This window comes from Thamnophis elegans, chromosome 5 (genome assembly GCF_009769535.1).
Source record: "Thamnophis elegans isolate rThaEle1 chromosome 5, rThaEle1.pri, whole genome shotgun sequence".
NCBI classification, from domain to species: Eukaryota; Metazoa; Chordata; class Lepidosauria; order Squamata; family Colubridae; genus Thamnophis; species Thamnophis elegans.
Genome location: NC_045545.1, coordinates 70,575,976 through 70,596,417, shown reverse-complemented (window position 1 = coordinate 70,596,417; position 20,442 = coordinate 70,575,976). Strand labels below are relative to the sequence as shown.

At 35.7% G+C, this 20,442-nt stretch overlaps 1 protein-coding gene across 1 annotated transcript in view; it reads left to right on the top strand.

Moving 5' to 3' along the window:
• PTPRT (protein tyrosine phosphatase receptor type T) overlaps window positions 1–20,442 on the top strand; it is a 437,694-nt gene that overhangs the window by 388,226 nt on the left and 29,026 nt on the right. The window contains exons 22-26 of the mRNA XM_032218597.1: window positions 5,896–5,972; window positions 8,143–8,179; window positions 10,959–11,056; window positions 13,899–14,015; window positions 16,279–16,433. Coding sequence (XP_032074488.1) covers window positions 5,896–5,972; window positions 8,143–8,179; window positions 10,959–11,056; window positions 13,899–14,015; window positions 16,279–16,433 — 484 coding nt within the window. The remainder of the gene's footprint in view (window positions 1–5,895; window positions 5,973–8,142; window positions 8,180–10,958; window positions 11,057–13,898; window positions 14,016–16,278; window positions 16,434–20,442) is intronic.

Sequence of the window (20,442 nt, the reverse complement as noted above, 5' to 3'; positions counted from 1 at the left end):
TAAAGTTTTAGAAGTTATGGATTTTGGAGTGAACTGCGACATACAAAAGGAACAAGGCAGGGATGCCCACTGCTCATTCTCTTGTTTCTTTTTCTTCTGGAAATATTGAATGGAGATGTAAGATAAGATGAGAGGAATATAGAAGTAAACATTAAAAAAAGGAAGCTTAGAAGTTAAGGGTTTTTGCAAATGCCTTGATTTTGATCCTGGGAGATGCTTTAAAGGGATTTGAAATATTAATGAACAAATTAAAGAATGCAGAGCAATAAGTTTTAACATTAATAAACAATAAAAAATAGAAGAGAACCAATAAATAAAGCATGTTTTAAGACTGAGAAAATGGTAAAATATTTGGGTATCATTATGATAAATATGAACCATGTGTTAATTTCAAAATAATTATGTTAAGGTATGGAATTAAGCTTAAAAAGGATATAGTAACACGTGGTAAAATATAACTATCATTGTTGGGGAAAATTTCTGGGATAAAAATAAATGTTTTATCTAGAATGATGTTTTTGTTTCAGACAATACTTTTATTGAAATTGATGCACCAGTAACAGAATGATATATGAGTTAATATAAGATGTTGTAAGATGGAAAAGAAATAAGTGGCCTGGATTTGCCTAATTTGAAATTGTATTTTACACCTTGCTTTCTGGTCTGGATGAAAGAGTGGATGTTGTTGAGAAATAGAAGGCTTTTGGATGTACAAGAACCAAACCTGAGATTTGAGTGACAGTCAAGGTCAACATGAATTTTAAAAATCTTATGTTAGATATTGATAATAGAAAAGTCCAAATTATGCCTGACAACACTTCTGCAGCTCTCAGAACAAGAATCATATTACAGATGAGGAATAATAAGCAAATAAAATGACTAACCTATTGTCAGATGCGAGAATATTGTCAAGAAAAATGTAAAACAAAATCAAGACAAGAACTCAGAGGGGCAGGAGGGTATAATTGTACATGTGTTTTATTATTTACAATTATTAGAAAGATTTAAAGTAGATAAAATAATTCATGGTTTTGAACATTTTAAGGCTGAGTTTAAAATGGAACTCTGTGCAAATAATGAACATGTAACTACTAAAATGTACCATCTTTTATTGAAATTTGAAACGGAAGAAGAACAAGTGAAACATTGCATGATAAAGTGAACTTAATATTTTGGTTATAATATACAGATGTACAAAGGGGAAATATGTGGTTGAAAGGAAATTTACATTTATGTTATAATATTAAAGATATTTTTTTATAAAATGCTGTATGATTTGTATTTGTAACATGAGATATTATCTAGAATGTAGAAAACAACAACTTCAAACTGGAATTATGAACAACAAGAAGGGATGATTATCGCCTGTGGTGGACATGTAATAAAGCTAGAAAATTCTAAATTCAAGAACATGCTGTAATTCAGAGGATCTGAATATACAATTGAAAGCAATGATTTTCCTTTTGAAATTGATGGACAAATAGTTCCAAAAAAAGTCATAGAACTTTGTTTTTGTACATGACAACCTGGCGTGCACAAAGATGAAAAGATTCAGCATTACCAACAATGGAGGAATGGCTGGTGAAAATTGATTTCTTTGATCAAAGAAAAGACTGTAACTATATGTATTGCTGACTGGAAACCCCTTATGGATGTTTTGCATGAAACAGAAAAAAAATGATCTTATGATTTATAATGATTAAACTTAATATATTATAGAAAGCAGAGAGGTATCTTGTACCCATCAAGTAAGTTATAAATATAGCAATAACAGCTGCACAGAACATTGGAAACTTTACAGATTTTTTCTTTCTTTCTTTCTTTCTTTCCTTTTTTGGACTTCTCTTTGATTTCTCTTTCTTTTCCTTTTTCTTACTTCATATTAGCTTGGGTAATTTTTAAAAACATTTAACAAAAATATATATTAAAAATGTAAAACATAAAAAAACAGGGAGCCCAAGCTAAAAAAAAAAAAAAACCAGCCACAATAATAGCATATATTATAACAGTAAGTGTAAAAAAAAAAAAAAAAAACAATGAGGGCCTCATAACCACATTCATTGAAGTCCCTGAAACAGAGTTAGATTTGTAAGCCTTTCAGAGTTGTTTCAGAGTATGGATGCTACTCATGCTGTTCCAGAAGTGGGATGGGCATAGATAGAATATTTATTTGGTCCTCCAAAATGACAAGAGAGAGGATCAGGAGTTTGAATATATTAAGTCAGCAGGAACAATTGTGATAGGCATGAAGGGTTTTACAAGTAATGACCAACATCTTGAATTGTACTCAGAAAGTGTCTGCCAGCCAATGCAGGTTACATAATGGTGTTGCTGACACATGGGATAATGAAAGGAAATGCTAACACTGTGCCATTTATATTGTAATTTTTATGTTATTGTTTTATTGTGCTTTTTCAACTATTTGTAAACACTGGTATTTTGGGGTGGGTGGGGGAGGTATTGAACTTATTAAATTCAGAACATAAATATAACAGAAAGTATGTGGCTATATTCACTGCAATACTGAATCAAAAGTGAACTAATTCAAATCTGATAACCCAGAATGCCTTTGATATTTTTTTTTGTACTGAGATTTTTTGCTATGCTTTGATTTAGTATTATTTTATTCACTCACCTGTTTAAATTAATTATAGATGCCATTTCCATTTAATGTGGGCAACTATATTGTATGCCTTTTATTTTGTACGTAGTTGAAAATCAGTCCACTAGTTTTTGATACTTTCCAAGAAATTAAGATTGAAATTATAACCATTAGGTAATAATTTAACATTTTTACTAATTCATAGCACTTCCTGGCATGAGAGTATCTGACATATTGCAAACTGATTGGAATCCAGAGAGATATGTACAACTTACTGTGTTCAAGATGACTTGTAGGCAGAAAGATGAAAAACCTGTGGCCATCACTTGGTAGACACAAAGTAGCTGCCATAATTTCTTCTAACAAAGAAGTAATTGGTATTTGGAGGTTTGGAGGTTATTTTGTCAATTTATATCACTTCATAAATGGATGCTTGTTTTTGCATGGTCTATTTATTTGTAATAAAGTTAACTATGGCATTTTCTATAAATACATTATGCTCAAAGCAGTTTCCCAAAAAAATGTATAATCTCAGTAAAACCACACATTTAGTTCACACAGATGAATCTATTTTCATAGTAATCAGTTATAATTTCTTCAAAATTATGACCCAGAGTTAATTTTTAAAAACTAATATTATTAATAATTATTAGGAAGAAGAAATATAAGTAGTCCTGGACTTAAACCTTTGTCAGGACCTGAATTTTGATTGCAAGTCATTGGGGTCATAACTCAGAGCATCAGTAACCTGAATCAATTCTACAATGACAGTGGTTAAGCAAACCACATGGTTGTATGTGCAAACCCAGTTTATCCAATGGACATTTTTTGCCATTTTTTTTGCCAAAAAAAACCCTGCAAAAAATGTCAGCACCTGTGATCATGTGACCATGAGATATGATGCAACTGATCATAAATGCAAACCAGTTGCAAAGTGCCCAAAATGTGATCATGTGACCTCGGGTGGTGCAGCAATCATTCCTTCAAGGTTCAGTTATAAGTAACTTTTTTCTAAGTCCATTGTAATTTCAAATGGCTGTAAGCAATCAGTTGTAAGTCACAGACTATCTGTATAAATATACAAAATGTACATGAACTTATATCCTCCTGTTCAATATATATTAATGTTACCTATGTCAAGGCTTACAGTTTTGGTGTGATAATGACAAATGTGTGGGCCTTCTCTTCAGCAGTGTGAATAACCACTGTTGAATGACCACTGCTCTGAATTATGCAATAATTCTTAAAAGTTTGTCAACTCTTTTGTATTTTCAATATTTCTGCATACATATGACCTAAAATGTGATCTGTTCTCTACACAAGTCCTAAAAATTGATACAAATGACCCAATTAAATGAGTAAAAAGCATTGCACCTGTTCATTTATTTATTGAGGAAAATGATCCAACACTGTCTACAGGTGACATTTTATATCATAGTTACGCAGAAATATTGAAAATTAATTTTACCAGCTAGTAAAAAATTATTTCTTGTAATAGAAACTGATTTACTATCAATCTTTTGGAACAATTCTGAACAATTCAGAATTCCGCTGAATTTTCAAACAATTCTTCAGATATTTGAAGATAACTACCATAGTTTTGTCTTCTCCAAATTAAACACACTGTAACTAATACATTATCTCCAACTGTAATCCTTGCTGGCTTCCTATCATCTTGGTTACACTTTTATGATTATGTGCAGTTTCTCAGTGTTCTTTCTAACACAATGCCCAGAACTAGATACAATATTCTGAGTGTTGTCTGCAGAATAGAGACAATCTTGACATTATAATTCTATTAATACAGCTAAGATTGTATTTGCTCTTCTGCAGCTGCATCACTTAGAGGATTTGTGTTCAACTCAAATACAATATCTAGATTCTTTACACATGAACTTCCCAGTCTGCTCCTATATATACTCATGTCTTAGCTTTTTCCTCCCCAAACGTTTGTGTTTGCATTTTTATCTATTAAACTTAATGTTACTGGTTTCTGCCCATTGTTCCAGCTTATCAACATATTTCTGAATCTTGCTGTCTCCTCAAATTATAGCAATAGCAATAGCATATAGACTTATATATTTACTCCACAGTGCTTTACAGCCCTTTCTGAGTGGTTTACAATGTCAGCATATTGCCCAAGCAATCTGGGTCCTCATTTTACGGACATCAGAAGGATGGCAAGTTGAGTCAACCTTGAGCTGGTCAGGATCAAACTCCTGACAGTGGGCAGAATTAGCCTGCAATACTGCATTCTACTGCAACTCCATGGCTTCTGATGATTAGTATTTTACAGGCTTGTTTTATAAACAAATGATTATTTTATTCTCACTTTTGTGACCAAAACAAATTCATATAGAAACCAACAACTCATAACTCTTACAATGCTTAAAATCTTAATAAGAAAACTGAATATTAAGAAGGATAACTGTTGCAGGACTTTATGGTGTAGAAAAAGTGTTTTGTTGCTATCATTCCAATAGATAGGTCTTAAAATTTACATTGTAAAATCCTTCCCATATTCAGTTGAAATTGATTCATGTTCTGTCTACCTAAGTGTTGTATTGTCAGAAAATGTACATTAAAACAAAAAGGCTGAGCTCTGTGCAAGAGCAGATGACACTTAAAACTAATAGCATAAATTGGCTGGATCTCCTTTTCTAATTAGTCTATTCTCCTGGTTCCTTGTCTTTAAACAAAGACTAAAGGTCAGACTAAAACCTGTATGTTGATTAATGGCTGATTCCCTGTCAGTGAATTTTAAAATAAACAGATACTGAAGGTATCATCTAACACAAATCATCCATTCTATTTATACTGTATATATATCTACTATGTGTCTATCTTGGTAATTAACAACAGAAATATTAAATCAAAGTCAAATCTCCAAATATCACTGAAAACCTAAGCCTCTCTCATCATTTTATTTTTATTTTTAAATGACAATGTTTTAGCACCTGTGTGGTTTGTATGGTTTATATTATCCTGTGCAATGGTTCAAAATATGGTCCAACAAATGCCATAGAACAAAACCTGTACCATGTACAGATTACATTAAGTTCAAGCAGTGCTTTAACAAATCAAAATTTACAGTAAAATACACAATCAACATATTGCTGGATATTTTAGCCATGGTATTTGGAACCAATGTTATGTGCATTTAAATGGAAACCTAGACACGAAAACTTCTTCCAAGTGTTCTCCATTTGTATACTGTACATTTTTGCATTCCTATTTGTTTTGGTTTAATGTTATTTTATTTAATATTAATGCTTTCTACCAATTAATTACAGATGATCACTCCAGGGTGAGACTGCAGTTACTAGATGGAGATCCTCATTCAGATTACATTAATGCAAATTATATTGATGTAAGTGTTGTAAGAAAATATTTTTTGCACAGAGAGGTGTTTGTTTGAAAAGCAAATTCTCTTTGGGTGTGATCTAACTTAGTACGCTGCATTAGGTTTAAATAACTATATTTTGACAGAAGACCGTAGCAATACACTAGCCAATACCTTTATGAACATCTACTCCACTAAATTTTCCTAGAAGTAATTAGAGCGTCATGGTAAATTTAAATGGAGCTAGATCCAATTGCAGGTTTAATTGAGGCCTTTGCCAAGCAAGGGGATGTAAATTACTAAATCACACTCTTCCCCTAAAATAGAATCCATGGTTTTAAGAATCAGATACATTTCTTCAAATTGAATTTTGTAAAGCAAACAAACACAAACCAACAACAAATAGAGGAAGAATGTATAATATTTGGATCAAAATTTGCATCCCCAAACCAATACAAATTAATGACTTACTAATCAATTGACTAATTGAATAAGAATGGCTCATGCTTTGCTTGCATTTTCTGTTTTTGACTATCTTTATTTGAATGGGATTGAATATATGTTTTACATTGTTTTGTAAGCATGGGAAAGTGACTTGTTCCGTGTCAGATTATTTGCTCATCTTTCCGAAGTAAACAAGTTCATTAATGTTTAATACCATCTATACTAACTAGCAATCCCCCTCCACAATTTTAGAAATATTTTGTTTAGTTTAACATTGAAGAAGAACATTGTGAGATCAGTGGAACTTACTACTAGGTAAACATGCAAAGAATGTAATGCCTTCAAATGCCAATGTCTAAATAGCCTTCTTTGAATTTTGACAAAATAATATATTGAAGGGGTTGTTGTAGTTTTTCTTCTTTCCGTGATCTCAACCACCCCATGTTGTTAGAAAATTAGAAGTGTAATCATGTCGATCATTGTGATTGATGATTGTTGAAAAAAGATCAGGAACTTAAAATGCAGAGTTTATTGTAAATCTATATATAAATTATCCTGAAGAGATTTTGTGAAATTAAAGAACAGAAAGAAGTATAAAGTTAACAAATTAAATAGCAATAACATGAAGACTTATATATGGCTTTAGAGTGCTTTATAGCCCTCCCTAAATGGTTTACAGAGTCAGCATATCACTCCCAACAATTTGGGTCATCATTTTACCCACCTCAGAAGGATGGAAGGCTGAGTCAACTTTGAGCCTGGTGAGATTTGAACTGCCAAATTACAGTCAGCCAGCAGTCAGCAGAAATAGCCTGCAGTACTGCACTCTAACCACCGTGCCATCGTGGCTCATAATGTATTCATCTGACTAATAAAAAACTGAATTTTGAAGCAAATTAAGTCTGTAACGTCTAGCGAAGTATTACACATTTTCTTTTCTCATGTAAATCTCTATAAATATCAATTCAATCACAATGTTTTTAAAAGATCCTCCAATTAAGAAAAGGAAAACGTGTACAAATGTATACCCTACATGATTCCCTTTTAAAATAAACCCACATTCAAGTTAATGACCTCTTCTGCTTTGACAAGAAACAGATGTGTGTGCCACAGATGAGGGGACACAAATTTTTCCAAATGTGTTTTGTTAGAAGATAAGCTAAAGCCTAAAGTGAATATGGTTTAAGCAGGCAATATGAAAGTAAGGTCTAGTTTTTATTTTCTAGTCATAAATCTCTTTTCTTATTAATACATAAATGGTTTCAGAATTTTTAGAACTATCAGGAAATCTGAGACAGTTCCATAAATAATTCATGTTAATATGCTTCTTTTTCATTCAGAGTAGTTTTATATAGCTAAGTTTTTGGGACTTTTTGTATCTCAGTTCAGATATGATCTTTAGAGGTCTGCAGTGGTCATCTTGAGACGGCCTTATTTGTTTTCCAGCTGTACAATACAGTCTCGACATTTTATCTGTCTCTTTGTCTTTCCCAAGCATCCAGATACTCAATCTCCATCACTATCCTTCTTCTATTTCATAATCTGATTGTAATAATTGAATGATTGAGGAATTTTCTGCCTCTGTCCTGGGGTTAAGGAGAAATGCAATGTTCATGTCCCTTTTCCTACTCCAGATGCCTCAAAGACAACATTAATTTTGTGATTTTAAGCAAAAATTTAACAACTCAAATGCATATCTGAATTGTGCCTGAAATTGAAATTCAAGGGTTTCCCTTCCTTGTCTTCTTCTTAGGGATACCATCGACCTCACCATTACATTGCAACTCAAGGTAAGTACTATAGAATCAGAGTGTGGTCCGAATGACAAGATGCGATGGTATGGATGGATGGATGGATGGATGGATGGATGGATGTTGTAAAGATGCCTGAAAGGTGGTAGTGCCATTAATCTGGAAGATAAATCATTGTAGGTGCTTTAGGGCAAAGTACAGTAGAGATGTATTTTGTTTGTTATTCATCCTTGCCATTTTAACATAGATTCACTTAAAAGTTCTTTTTCAAATTAATTATGTTTGAATGTTTGAATGTTTATTAACATTTGTAGGCCGCCCTTTTCCCTGAGGGGACTCAGGGCGGCTCACATAAAATCAGGGAGGGGAATACAAACAATGACGTAGACACATATAGTAAAAAATAATAAGCAACATTCATTCATCATTCGGGAGGGGCGGCTATCTTTGTCCCCAGGCCTGACGGGCTAGCCAGTTCTTAAGGGCTGTGCGGAAGGCCTGGACGGTGGTGAGGGTACGAATCTCCACGGGGAGCTCGTTCCAAAGGGTCGGGGCTACTACTGAGAAGGCCCTCCTCCTTGTAGTTGCCAGCCGGCACTGGCTGGCCGATGGAATTCGGAGGAGGCCCAATCTATGAGATCTAATTGGTCGCAGGGAGGTAATTGGCAGAAGGCGGTCTCTCAAGTACGCAGATCCACTACCATGCAGGGCTTTATGGGTGACTAGTAGCACCTTGAAGCGCATCCAGAGATCGACAGGTAGCCAGCGCAGCTCGCGGAGGATAGGTGTTATGTGGGTGAACCGAGGTGCACCCACAATCACTCGCGCGGCCGCGTTCTGGACTAGCTGAAGTCGCCGGATGCTCTTCAAGGGCAGCCCCATGTAGAGCACATTGCAGTATTCCAGCCTAGAGGTCACAAGGGCCCGAGTGACTGTTGTGAGAGCCTCCCGATTCAGGTAGGGTCGCAACTGGCGCACCAGGCGAACCTGGGCAAATGCCCCCCTGGTCACAGCCGTCAGGTGGTGGTCAAAAGATAGCTGTGGATCCAGGAGGACTCCCAAGTTGCGAACCCTCTCTGAGGGGTGTAAAATTTGACCCCCCAGCCTGAGTGATGGAATATTGGTCGAATCTTTGGGAGGGAAGCACAACAGCCACTCGGTCTTTTCTGGGTTGAGTACAAGCTTGTTAGCCCTCATCCAGTCCATAACGGCCTCAAGGCCTCGGTTCATCACGTCTGCTGCTTCATTGAGTTGGCACGGGGCGGACAGATACAACTGGGTATCGTCCGCATATTGATGGTATCTTATCACGTGCCTGCGGATGATCTCTCCCAGCGGTTTCATGTAGATGTTGAATAGTAGGGGGGATAAGACCGAACCCTGAGGCACCCCATATGTTAGGGGCCTAGGGGACGATCTCTGCCCCCCCACTAACACCGACTGCAACCTGTCCGAGAGGTAGGAGGAGAACCACCGCAACACGGTGCCTCCCACTCCCACCTCCCGCAGTCGTCGCAGAAGGATACCATGGTCGATGGTATCGAAAGCCGCTGAGAGGTCAAGGAGAACCAGGATGGAGGAATGTCCTCCATCTCTGGCTCTCCAAAGATCATCGGTCAATGCGACCAAAGCGGTTTCTGTGCTGTAACTGGGTCTGAAGCCTGACTGGAAGGGGTAGAGATAGCTTGCTTCCTCCAAGGACCGCTGGAGCTGGAAGGCCACCACCTTCTCAACAACCTTCCCAAGGAAGGGAAGGTTGGAGACTGGGCGATAGTTATTAAGAACAGCTGGATCCAAAGATGGCTTCTTTAGGAGGGGTCTCACCACCGCCTCTTTCAGTGCGGCGGGGAAGTTCCCCTCCCGAAGAGAGGCGGTAACAACCGCCTGGATCCAGCCTCGTGTCACCTCACTGCTGTTAGTAACCAGCCATGAGGGACACGGGTCCAGTACACAGGTGGAGGCACTTACAGCCCTCATGGGGTTTCTTTAATAACAGTATGAATTCTTGCATTTTTTATTTTTGGACATGTTATCTTAGAATATGTTTTTAAAGATGCAAAATAAGAGTTTAATTCTGTTTTGACATAAGCATTGTGTTTAGGACAATTTAATTCACACCTATTTTTTATTCATAATAATTGAAATTTCACATGTGTTTTACTTGGTTTCGTAGGAATCATATTGCAATCAGTAAGATTCCTTTGTAATTAATTAAATGTGTGTTCCATCCTTTAATTTTAATTTTTCCCCAAAAGACATTTTTACACATTTTCAATACAGTTTTTTTTAAAAAGGAAATGAAAAACACAATCAGAAAAATGAAAAGCAGAACCTAGCACCCAATTCTCAAAGGCAATGAAAAGATTTCTGTTAAAAGTCACACATTCATTTGGTAATTAAAATGTGACCCAGGAGTATTATCACCTAACATCTCACCCTATAATTGAGGGTGCATTTAGAATTCTTGATGCCACTTATACATCGTAAGTATTCTTACCAGACCTAGCACTGTCACCCAGCATAAATTAATATTCTATATTTGTCTGATGTGTTACTCCAAAGTGACCTTCAATTATGAGTATTTATATCTGTTTGTGGTACTAACTGAAAGTTTAGCACAATATTTTAAATCCTAGGTACTTGTATGATTCAACTAATGTATTGCTCTTCAAACCTCACCTAAGAAAATGAGCAGGCACACTTAGGAGATATTGTTTCCATAGTAGAAGGGTGGTTGGGAGACAGACAAGTAAATTGAAATGTTTGTGTTAAAGTAATCTTTGGAAGATCTCTTTTGTTTTACTTATTCTGCCTTCAGGGCCAATGCAAGAGACAGTGAAAGATTTTTGGAGGATGATTTGGCAGGAGAATTCAGCAAGTGTTGTCATGGTCACCAACCTGGTAGAAGTTGGCAGGGTAAGATGTTAATTTCCAAAGTTATCAGTCATATATTGTGGTTCATATCATTCTTACATTTGCTCAGTTTGAAGGCTTCTATACCCCACTGACACACTAATTGGCAATATATTCAAAATCTATTTCAAATTTGCATTTAAATACAGATTTTAAAATACATTTTGGTGTTGTCACAATAATATGGATTTCTGAATAAATTTTATAACTGCATTTCTAAACCTACAAAACATGTTTTCAAATAAATGTTTGAGCTAAGAACTCAGAATTTAATGAAGTCTGAACTATAATTACATTTTAATCTGCACATTAGATGAAAATCAGAATAAGTTCATATAGCATTGCACACAAATCAAACTTTTCAAGCAATCTTACCTTGCAGCAATGTATGATATCACTTCTGATTTGTATTACTCTGATTTCCCAAATTTTAAAGCATGTGAACAAATATAATGCTTGCCCTCTGATATGGTATAAAAGACATCTCATGAGGAGGAGAGGAGAGGAGAGAAGAGGATTGTCATTTATTTTTTTTTACTGTGAGCACACTGGCCCACATTAAAAATGAAATTCTGTTGCCTGCTCTCAAGAAAAAGTACATATCTACCCAAACACACACATAATACACATATACACATGCCATATATATAAATAAATATATACCTGCACCATATACATATGTATTAATCACTGTCCATTTTGAATATGTAGTAGAGGAAACTTTAGAGTTCACAAGTTTAATGCTATATGGAACAAAACTGTGACTGAATCTGGATGTTTTGCTTCGGATATCATGAAGGCTCCTCCAGAAGGTAACAAGGAAAATAGGTCATGAAGCGGATATGTAAGTGACCCAGACAATCCTGTGGACTCTGTTCAAGCATCACTTATATGCCATGTCCTATATAGAAGGAAGTGAATTACCAATCATCTTTTCTGCCATCCTCACCACTCTCTGTGCCACCTTCTGTCTGGAGCAGTAATGTTTCCAAACCCGACATTCCTGCAATATAACAGGATGCTCTTGATCATCCTTCTATAGAAAGTGGTCAAGACAGGGAAAGGAAGATGAACTTTTCTCATGAGATGCCAAAAATGCAGATGCTGCAGTCCCGCTTCACCAGTGTCTCACTGTTGAGTGACCAAGCTATCCTACTCATTAAATGCACACCCAGAAATGTGATGCTGCTAACCACCCCCACAAGTGAATCATTAATACGTAGAGTTGTGTGGCTGTACCTGCCTTTTCTGAAATCAACAATGATAAAAATTATACAGTCAGCAAAGGAGTGAGTTAAAGCTGTAAACTCTTTATTTTTTAATCTATATATTGAATATATATTAAGGGAGGCTAATTTCAAAAAGACAAATGTGGCTTTCAAACTGGAGCAAAACCTAAATTATTCTGATAGCTAAAAAACAATCTGCAGTTTCTAGTAATAAAAGACATAGAACCCAGTAAAAAAGGGGGACTACGATTAAATATAAAGATCAACCTAATAACAGTACCACAGCCAGCTTTAGAATTGGCAATGAAGACATTGAAGTGATAGACACCTTCTCTTTTTAAAAGATAAATTATTAATAGGAACAGAAGTCAAGCAACCAAAAGTAAAGAAACATGTTGCCTTGTGCTTGGTAGGGTAAGAATAAAAGCCATTGAAGAAATATTCACATTCTATAATGTGTCTATACTTCTAAAAATCAGAACCATGCAGGCAATGGTTTCCATATCACACTCTATAGATGTCAAAGTTCGACTCTGAAGAAGAATACAAAAATTGATGTTTTATGAACTATGGCATTGAGGAAGGTTCTTGAGAATACCATAGGAAGCAGGAAAACAAAAAATGAATCACAGAACAAATCAACTTAGAGTTTTCATTTGAGGCACAAATGGCCAAGTTCAAATGGCCATATTTTGGACATGCTATGCAAAGGAAAAAGAAGACAATGACCAGGATCAAAGTGGATGAATTTAATTACTGCAGTGATGGAGATACCATTATGAGAATCTATCCAGATCATTTTGAAGAAGGGTGAATATATAATAAGAGTTGACACTGATTGGGTGGCACATAATGTATCAACAGAAAAAGGCTCTTTACCTAGCTAGAGCTTATAATAGTAGCAATTTTGCACAATTATCTAAAGTTAGTTGTGCATTTTTCCCATCACCTTCTTTCTTTTTCACTCAACTTTCCTTACATCATCTTCCCTCCCGCCCTACACACACACATTGATTGAACTTTATTATGTTCAGAATTCAGTTCTGACAAGTTTAGACTGGATTCTTTTGTCTTTCCTAATTCTGCCTACAGTAAAATAAGAATTAACTATTTAGTGAATGAACAATATTTTATGCTATTATTTTCCCAACTTTAATGTAAATCATCATTTTATCATGACAAATATTGTTAGGATAGCAAGTTTGGCTATTTGCAAATTGATAGACAAAAACTACAGTAATCATAATAGAATTTGTTCATATATCACTATTCATATAGGCATAATTATGTTTCCATATAAGTACATTACTAGTCTAATTCAAAGTGAAGTACTGCAAATTATGGCTGAAAAAGTTTTTCATAAACAAATGAGTTTCAAATGTAAACACTTATACCAAAACAAATAAATCACATCAATACTTCTTGTTCTGGGTTCTTTTAGGGTTACTAATAATTGATGCAGACAACCCTGTACATGAGAGGTCCTATGCAGTGTCCTTCTGATTTCTTCTTCTACAGGAATATACATTTTAGGCCCATATCTGGACTTAGGAAACAATGTCTTACAGCTCAACGTCATGCATTAATTTTCACTTTGGTGACTTTCCCCTCCATAGGTGAAGTGTGTCAGATACTGGCCTGATGACACAGAAGTCTACGGAGATATCAAAGTGACCTTAATTGAGACAGAACCATTGGCAGAATATGTCATACGTACTTTTACAGTCCAAAAGGTAAGAATACATTGGTTCTCATCAACTAATTTGTTTTCCAGGAAATCCATTTATTTCCATGTTTCATTAAGGAATATGATAGTCAGTATGAAAATCATCACTATACATTAAATACTTTAGTATATATGGTAAATCAAACAGAGACACAGAGGACAAAAAACATGGCTATGCATTATCCCCCAAATCAGAGAAAATGATATATAGAAAAGCAACTTTCATGCATAGCTTAACAATTTCCCACAGACAAAGGGAATTCATGCCAGTGATAAGTAGAATTGTAATTGGAATCGTAGAACTGAATGAGACTGCCTAAGCCATGAAATCCAAATTTCTATTCAATATTTCCTTGATCTTATCTAGCAGACAAGCCCATCATCCCTTAGAGTTACGTTGATTGCTCTCATTATTACAGCAAAGTGACCCTAATAGCAATAACACCTAGACTTAAACTCTTATCATTGTCCTACATTATTTTTTTCTTAAGAAAAAGGATGAAACTTTGGAGGAATACTATAAGGAAGATAATTATGATCCTTCATACCATAAATGTAGAAATTGGTAGAATATTGCTGTATAGAATAAACAGAATACTAGCTTTCTCTCCATGCTTTCAGATAAGATGTTATTTCTTTGCCACACAGCCGAAAAGAAATACCAAAATCTTATTTGAAAGCACTTTGAATTGTTTCCAGGAAGGCTTTCATTACATTATTATTTGTATCAAGCATTATATTGCTAATTATTGGATTATGTACGTGTAGCACTTATCCTCAAAAAGGCCGCTGGAGTTTGGGTTCTTCTGGCCCTTTCATATGGCTGCCAGTCCAAACTAGTTCCTCTCTAGATGCCCCTCTACTTGCCAGGGTCACGTGATGGGGTGGTGGTCAGCCTCCTCTCAACAGGCAAGTCACAGATGGGGTGGTATTCAGGTGACTAGTTGGAGCTTCTTCCTCTTTCTCTATCTTCACTCTCTATTCAACTGTCTGCCGGGCTCTTCTTCCACAGCCTCTGCTCCTTCGTTGTTTCCTCTGCTTTCCTTCAGGTTTGCCTCACAGAAGCCTCTGCTATCCTATACTCTTCTCTCCCTCATTCTTGGCCCATAGAAGCCACTGCTATAGTATTCCCTTTTTTCCCCTCAGCCTTGGCTCAACCTCCTCTCCCTCTCTCTTCCCTCCCAAGCAAGTTCCTCCATCCTCTCCTTGCCCTCCTCCTGCCTCCTCTCCTTCCTCCCAAACTCTCTATTTATTACCTCCCCCTGCTATATATGTAAGTGCATTTTTAAATAATAACTACTTGTTTCTGAATGTCATTCTTTAGCAGAATGGCAGATTAAAAAAGCATACATATATAATATATGTTTTGCATACATAAATGTTTCCTACTTTTAAATATATATATATTTTCAAAAGTAGTCATAATCAGAATAATACATTTTTGAAATACTAAAACAGGCTAAAACTATCTTACTATAATTTGTATGATCATAGCATTTTCAGAATAGTTATTTGGTATGCTTCTCTTGTTCTTAATTTGTATTTCAGCCTTACTGTGTATACTTTCTAAATAAAGAAAATATAGAAGGTAGCTTAATTATGTAACACTTATACTTTGGAGGTAATTGGAATACTTCTACTTTATTTAAAAAAAAAATAGTTTGCTACTGCTTACTGCCAAGATATTTATCATCATATACTGGATGTGAATTTGCCAGCTTTAACAAAGCAAAGTTATGATTGCTTACTAGTACCCAGCTTCTTAAGCAACTTTTGTTCAAGGAATGATAGGGGATAACCGCACAGCATTTTCTTGAATTTATGAATCTTGAAATTTATTTATTTTTATTAGAATCATCCAAATTGTACATATACATGTGTACAAACATGTATATGTACACCCAGAGAAATCCACACATACATTAGCACACCTTTTCACTTTCAGAAACACACACACACACACACACACACACACGAAATACTTGAAGATGCAAGTAGAGTTGAAGGAAAGATCAATTATTTTCCTCCCACAATTTTTCTTCAAAATTCTTTGATTGTTTTAGGTGTCCCAGGAATAAGATAATAGAAAAAATGTGGGTGTTTTTTTTCATTGTAACATTCTAAGTAAAGTGACATTTTATATTTAGATTGATTTCCTGTTGGGTAAATCTAGTCTCAACCTAAATAAGAAACAACTTATAATTAAGTAATAGTGATTGTAATGAAAGAGAATAGATGATTTTTTAAAAATTATTATATATCCTTTTCAGAAAGGCTACCATGAAATTCGAGAAATTCGTCAATTCCACTTCACTAGCTGGCCAGACCATGGGGTTCCTTGTTATGCTACAGGTCTCTTGGGCTTTGTTCGACAAGTGAAGTTTCTCAATCCACCAGATGCAGGACCTATTGTTGTGCACTGCAGGTACAAACTTTGTTTCCATCTGTCATTTCTTTTCATCCATTTTCTCCATTGCTGCTTATTTCCTTAGCTTACTAGTCATTCCACTATCCTAGATAGAATGAATGTTGCATTATCCCAAATCTTATCATACAACAAATCTTCTGCAAATGTCTACAGAGATTCTCAGTCATCCAGGTCATAGTTGTTCCAACGATGCTTTTTGGACTTTTTTTTTTCTCTTTGAAAACATTCCACTTCAGAGCTGAAAAAGCTTCTTGGATGGAAAGTGGAACATCTTAAAAAAACAACAACAGAAAGTCCAGTTGCCTCTTGAAAAAGCACTTTTGGGACAGACCAAAAGTCTGCATTTATTTTTCACATTAGATCCACTGCTGATCAATCTCTGTTTCAAAAATATATATAGTTCGTCCCAAGCAAATAGAATAATTGTTTCATGATTCCATTGTGATTATAAGTATACATTTTTAGCAGATGCATAACCTTTGACTCCTATGTAGAAGACTAGATTGGGTATTGCTCAGTATCTTCCTGAGTATGGTGCTAAAACTACTGTATTTCAAGTGAGTTCTCAGCATTATTAGCATTCATTTCTCAATGCAATCTGATGTTCAAAATGTAAATCTGATAGAAGCATTTTCTATTGTAACATAGTTTTAAAGCATATTTCATATGCTGTTCTAAAAGTAGATAGACAACTTGATCCTGATCCCAGTAGATAATGTTCTGAAGATGCTTCTTCTTAATTTTAAATGACCCACATGTACCTAACCTTTTATTTCTTAAGTGTTGAAATAACAGTATCCAATATTGTAATGATGACAAAAATTTCCCTGAAGTTTTACAGTCACTCAATAGTGAGATGGATGGCATATAAGTTTAATAAATAAATAAGATGTTTCCTGGGGTAGTTGGGACAACCGGGTTAGGGTTGCAAAAATTCAGAATGTCATCTATTGGTCATCTGATTATTTTCATCTCAAAACTTTATGGATAGTATGGGTCAATACTGAAAAATATATTTAAGTATGTTAATTTTATATTTATTACAATTCTGAATAGCAGAAAAGTTAATTAAAGAGAATGAAATGCCATATATTCATTAAGATGATACCAATTATTCCTTCCTAGCTCTAGTTCAATCTGGTCGATAATAGCTCATACTCTAGTCACATCCCATGGATTTTGCAGTATTTTGTTTAGCTGCATTTTCATCACACCCAGGAAAGGACATTGTATGTTCTTTCCTGTTTGCAAAATGATATTTCACAGTGGGAGAAAGGAGACAGGGAAGATGATTTGCATTTAGAAGCAAATCATTTTTTTCCTGTCCAACCTGAACAACTGTGCATGGCAGAAATAGAATGTTAAATTATTTTCCGGTGAGACTCGCTGGCTGCCATTGTGAGTCAATCGGGGGTGAAAGTTTTGGTAGAAGCAGTGGAAATACCTAGTGTTGTGCAATTTTAGAAGATTGATTTTCTGTGGTACTGACTGCTGACCTTAACTTGGAAAACTTTCAGCAGTCAGCAACTATTTATATGCACAGCAATGACTAAATTCCCCCTTAACTAGTAAGGACAGGAATTCTCATGCCATCAATTGTTCCATATCAGCAGCCAATGGCTAAGTTTGTATTCTGCTTCATTAAATCTTAAATAAGCCAGTTTTTAGAAATGGCCAAAGAGTTAATTTGGTTTTTATTCATGTAATAATTTATTGTCACCCTGAGTTATTTTTAGGAATACAAAAATTTAAAGAAAAATATATATGCAGAATTCATATTTTTCCCCACTGAGAATAAAACTATACCATTAGTAACTTTGCAATAGTGACCATTTGTATTCCTTTGGATTGTGAGATTTTAAATTAACCAGCACAACGCCCCCCCCCCCCGTATTTAAATTCAAATAGGCTTCAAATGAAAGCATTTCATTTAAATGTGATTTTAGTATATTTAAAGCTGATTGTGTGAACAAAATGTATTTGTGGAATATATGGTATCTTTTTTTTTTTTTTAATAGATTTTATTGGTAAAAAGAAAATACAACATCCATAACTTGTAACAAAACAATACAACTACATTTCGAGATATTCCCATACTATCAAATCATTATAAACATCAAAGGTTAGGTATCTTTCCCTCCCTCTTTTCTTCCCTCCCCCCTTACTTCCTTCTCCCCTGCCTTCCCTCCTTTCTTTTCTCCTTTTCTCCTTTCCTTCCCCCTCCTTTCCCTCCCTCGCTCCCCCCCTCCTTCACACATACCTTCCCTCCTTCCCTGCCTCTTTCCCTCCTCCTTCCTTTTCTCTTAATCTCCCTCCTTTCCTCCCTCCTTCCCTCCTTCCTTTCAACTCTCCTTCTCTCTTTCTTTCCCTCCCTCTTTCCCTCTTTACTACCCTCTCTTCTTCCCTCCCTCCTTCCTCCCCCAGTTTCTTCTCTTTCTTCTCTCCTTCTTTCTTCCCACCTTCTTTCCCTTCTCTTCTTTCTCTTCCTCCTCTTTCTTCCCCCCTTCTTCTGCCTTTCCTATTCCTCTCCTTTCTCCTCTCCATCCAGACTTCCCTACTATCCTCCTTCCCTCCCTTCTAACCTTTGTTACATTTGCGTATTTTCCTCTGCTGAGGACAATCTGGTTCTCTTTCCCTTTCCTTGCTTGAAGAGGCAAGGATTATACGTCTTCTCGCCTCATCTAAAATGAAGTTTGATCACTAATTTCATGCAGGTAATTATAGCGAATTTCCTATCAGCTTTTTAAAGTTTTCCCAGCATTGTAGCGTGACAAAATTGCTCGACGGTGGGTTCTCGCCCCTGATACATTTCTCCTTTCGTTTATCTCTCAGTTGTTGTATATTGTTCATTTGAGTTATTGGTTTAATCGTGATAGGTTAGTTAGCTATCTCTTTTTATGTCTAGGTCTTCACTGACTCATCAAGCCATTTGTATAGCTTCTCCCAGACTGTATAAAAGTCTGTGTCTTCTTTGTCATTAATTCGCATCGTCAGTCTGTTCATTTCTGCTAGTTCTAAAATTTTATTCATCACCATAGTGTTGGTGGGGGCATTTTCACTCTTCCAGCACTGTGCGTAAACAATCCTTGACGCTGTCAGAATATGGACTAGGAGGTATTGGTCAGATTTGCAAATTTTTTGATCTATTATTCCTAATAAGAAAGTTTCCGGCTTAAAGCATAGTTTAATTGACAGGATTCCATTCAGCCATCCTAGTATTTGCTTCCAATATGCTTTGGCTACCGGACACGTCCACCACATATGGTAGTACGTGCCCAGCACCGTTTTACATTTCCAGCATATGGCTGAAACTTTTGAAGACATTTTCGCCAGTCTTGTCGGTGGAAGATGCCAGCGGTAGAACATTTTATATATATTTTCTTTATAGGCCGTCAACTTTGTCAATTTTAGATTCCATTCCCAGACTCTTTCCCAGTCGTCTAGATCTATTGAGTGGCCGATGTTTTGGGCCCAGGTTACCATGACTTCTTTTACTCTTTCTGCTTCCGTTTTTCGAATCAGTAAGCAGTTGTATATTTTTGAAATTAATTTCTCATCAGGTCCAATTAAAATTTTATCTAATTCCTGGTTCTTGTTCTGGAAGCCAGGTTGTGCTAGATCGAATTTATGTTTGTTTTGAATTTGAAGATATGGCCACCAATCGATGTTTATTCCCTTATCAGCCAAATTTTCCCTGGGGTTTAGTTTGTTTTGGTCGTCTAGCAACTGTTGGTAGGTAACAATTTTATCCAAGTTTACAAATTCGGGTATATCAGGGCTTCCGTCGGAGATATCCATTTAGGTAGTTGCGTATAGTATCTCCTTCTAATTTCGAGCCAGTCCTTAATCAATACCCCCCTTAAATGGTGACTACTAAAATAATTGTGGATTTTATTTCCCTCGCACCATAAGTAGTTGTGCCACCCGTATTGCAGGTCGTGGCCCTCTATTGTTAAGATTCTTTTATTAGCTAACATTACCCATTCTTTTATCCACATAGTTGTTG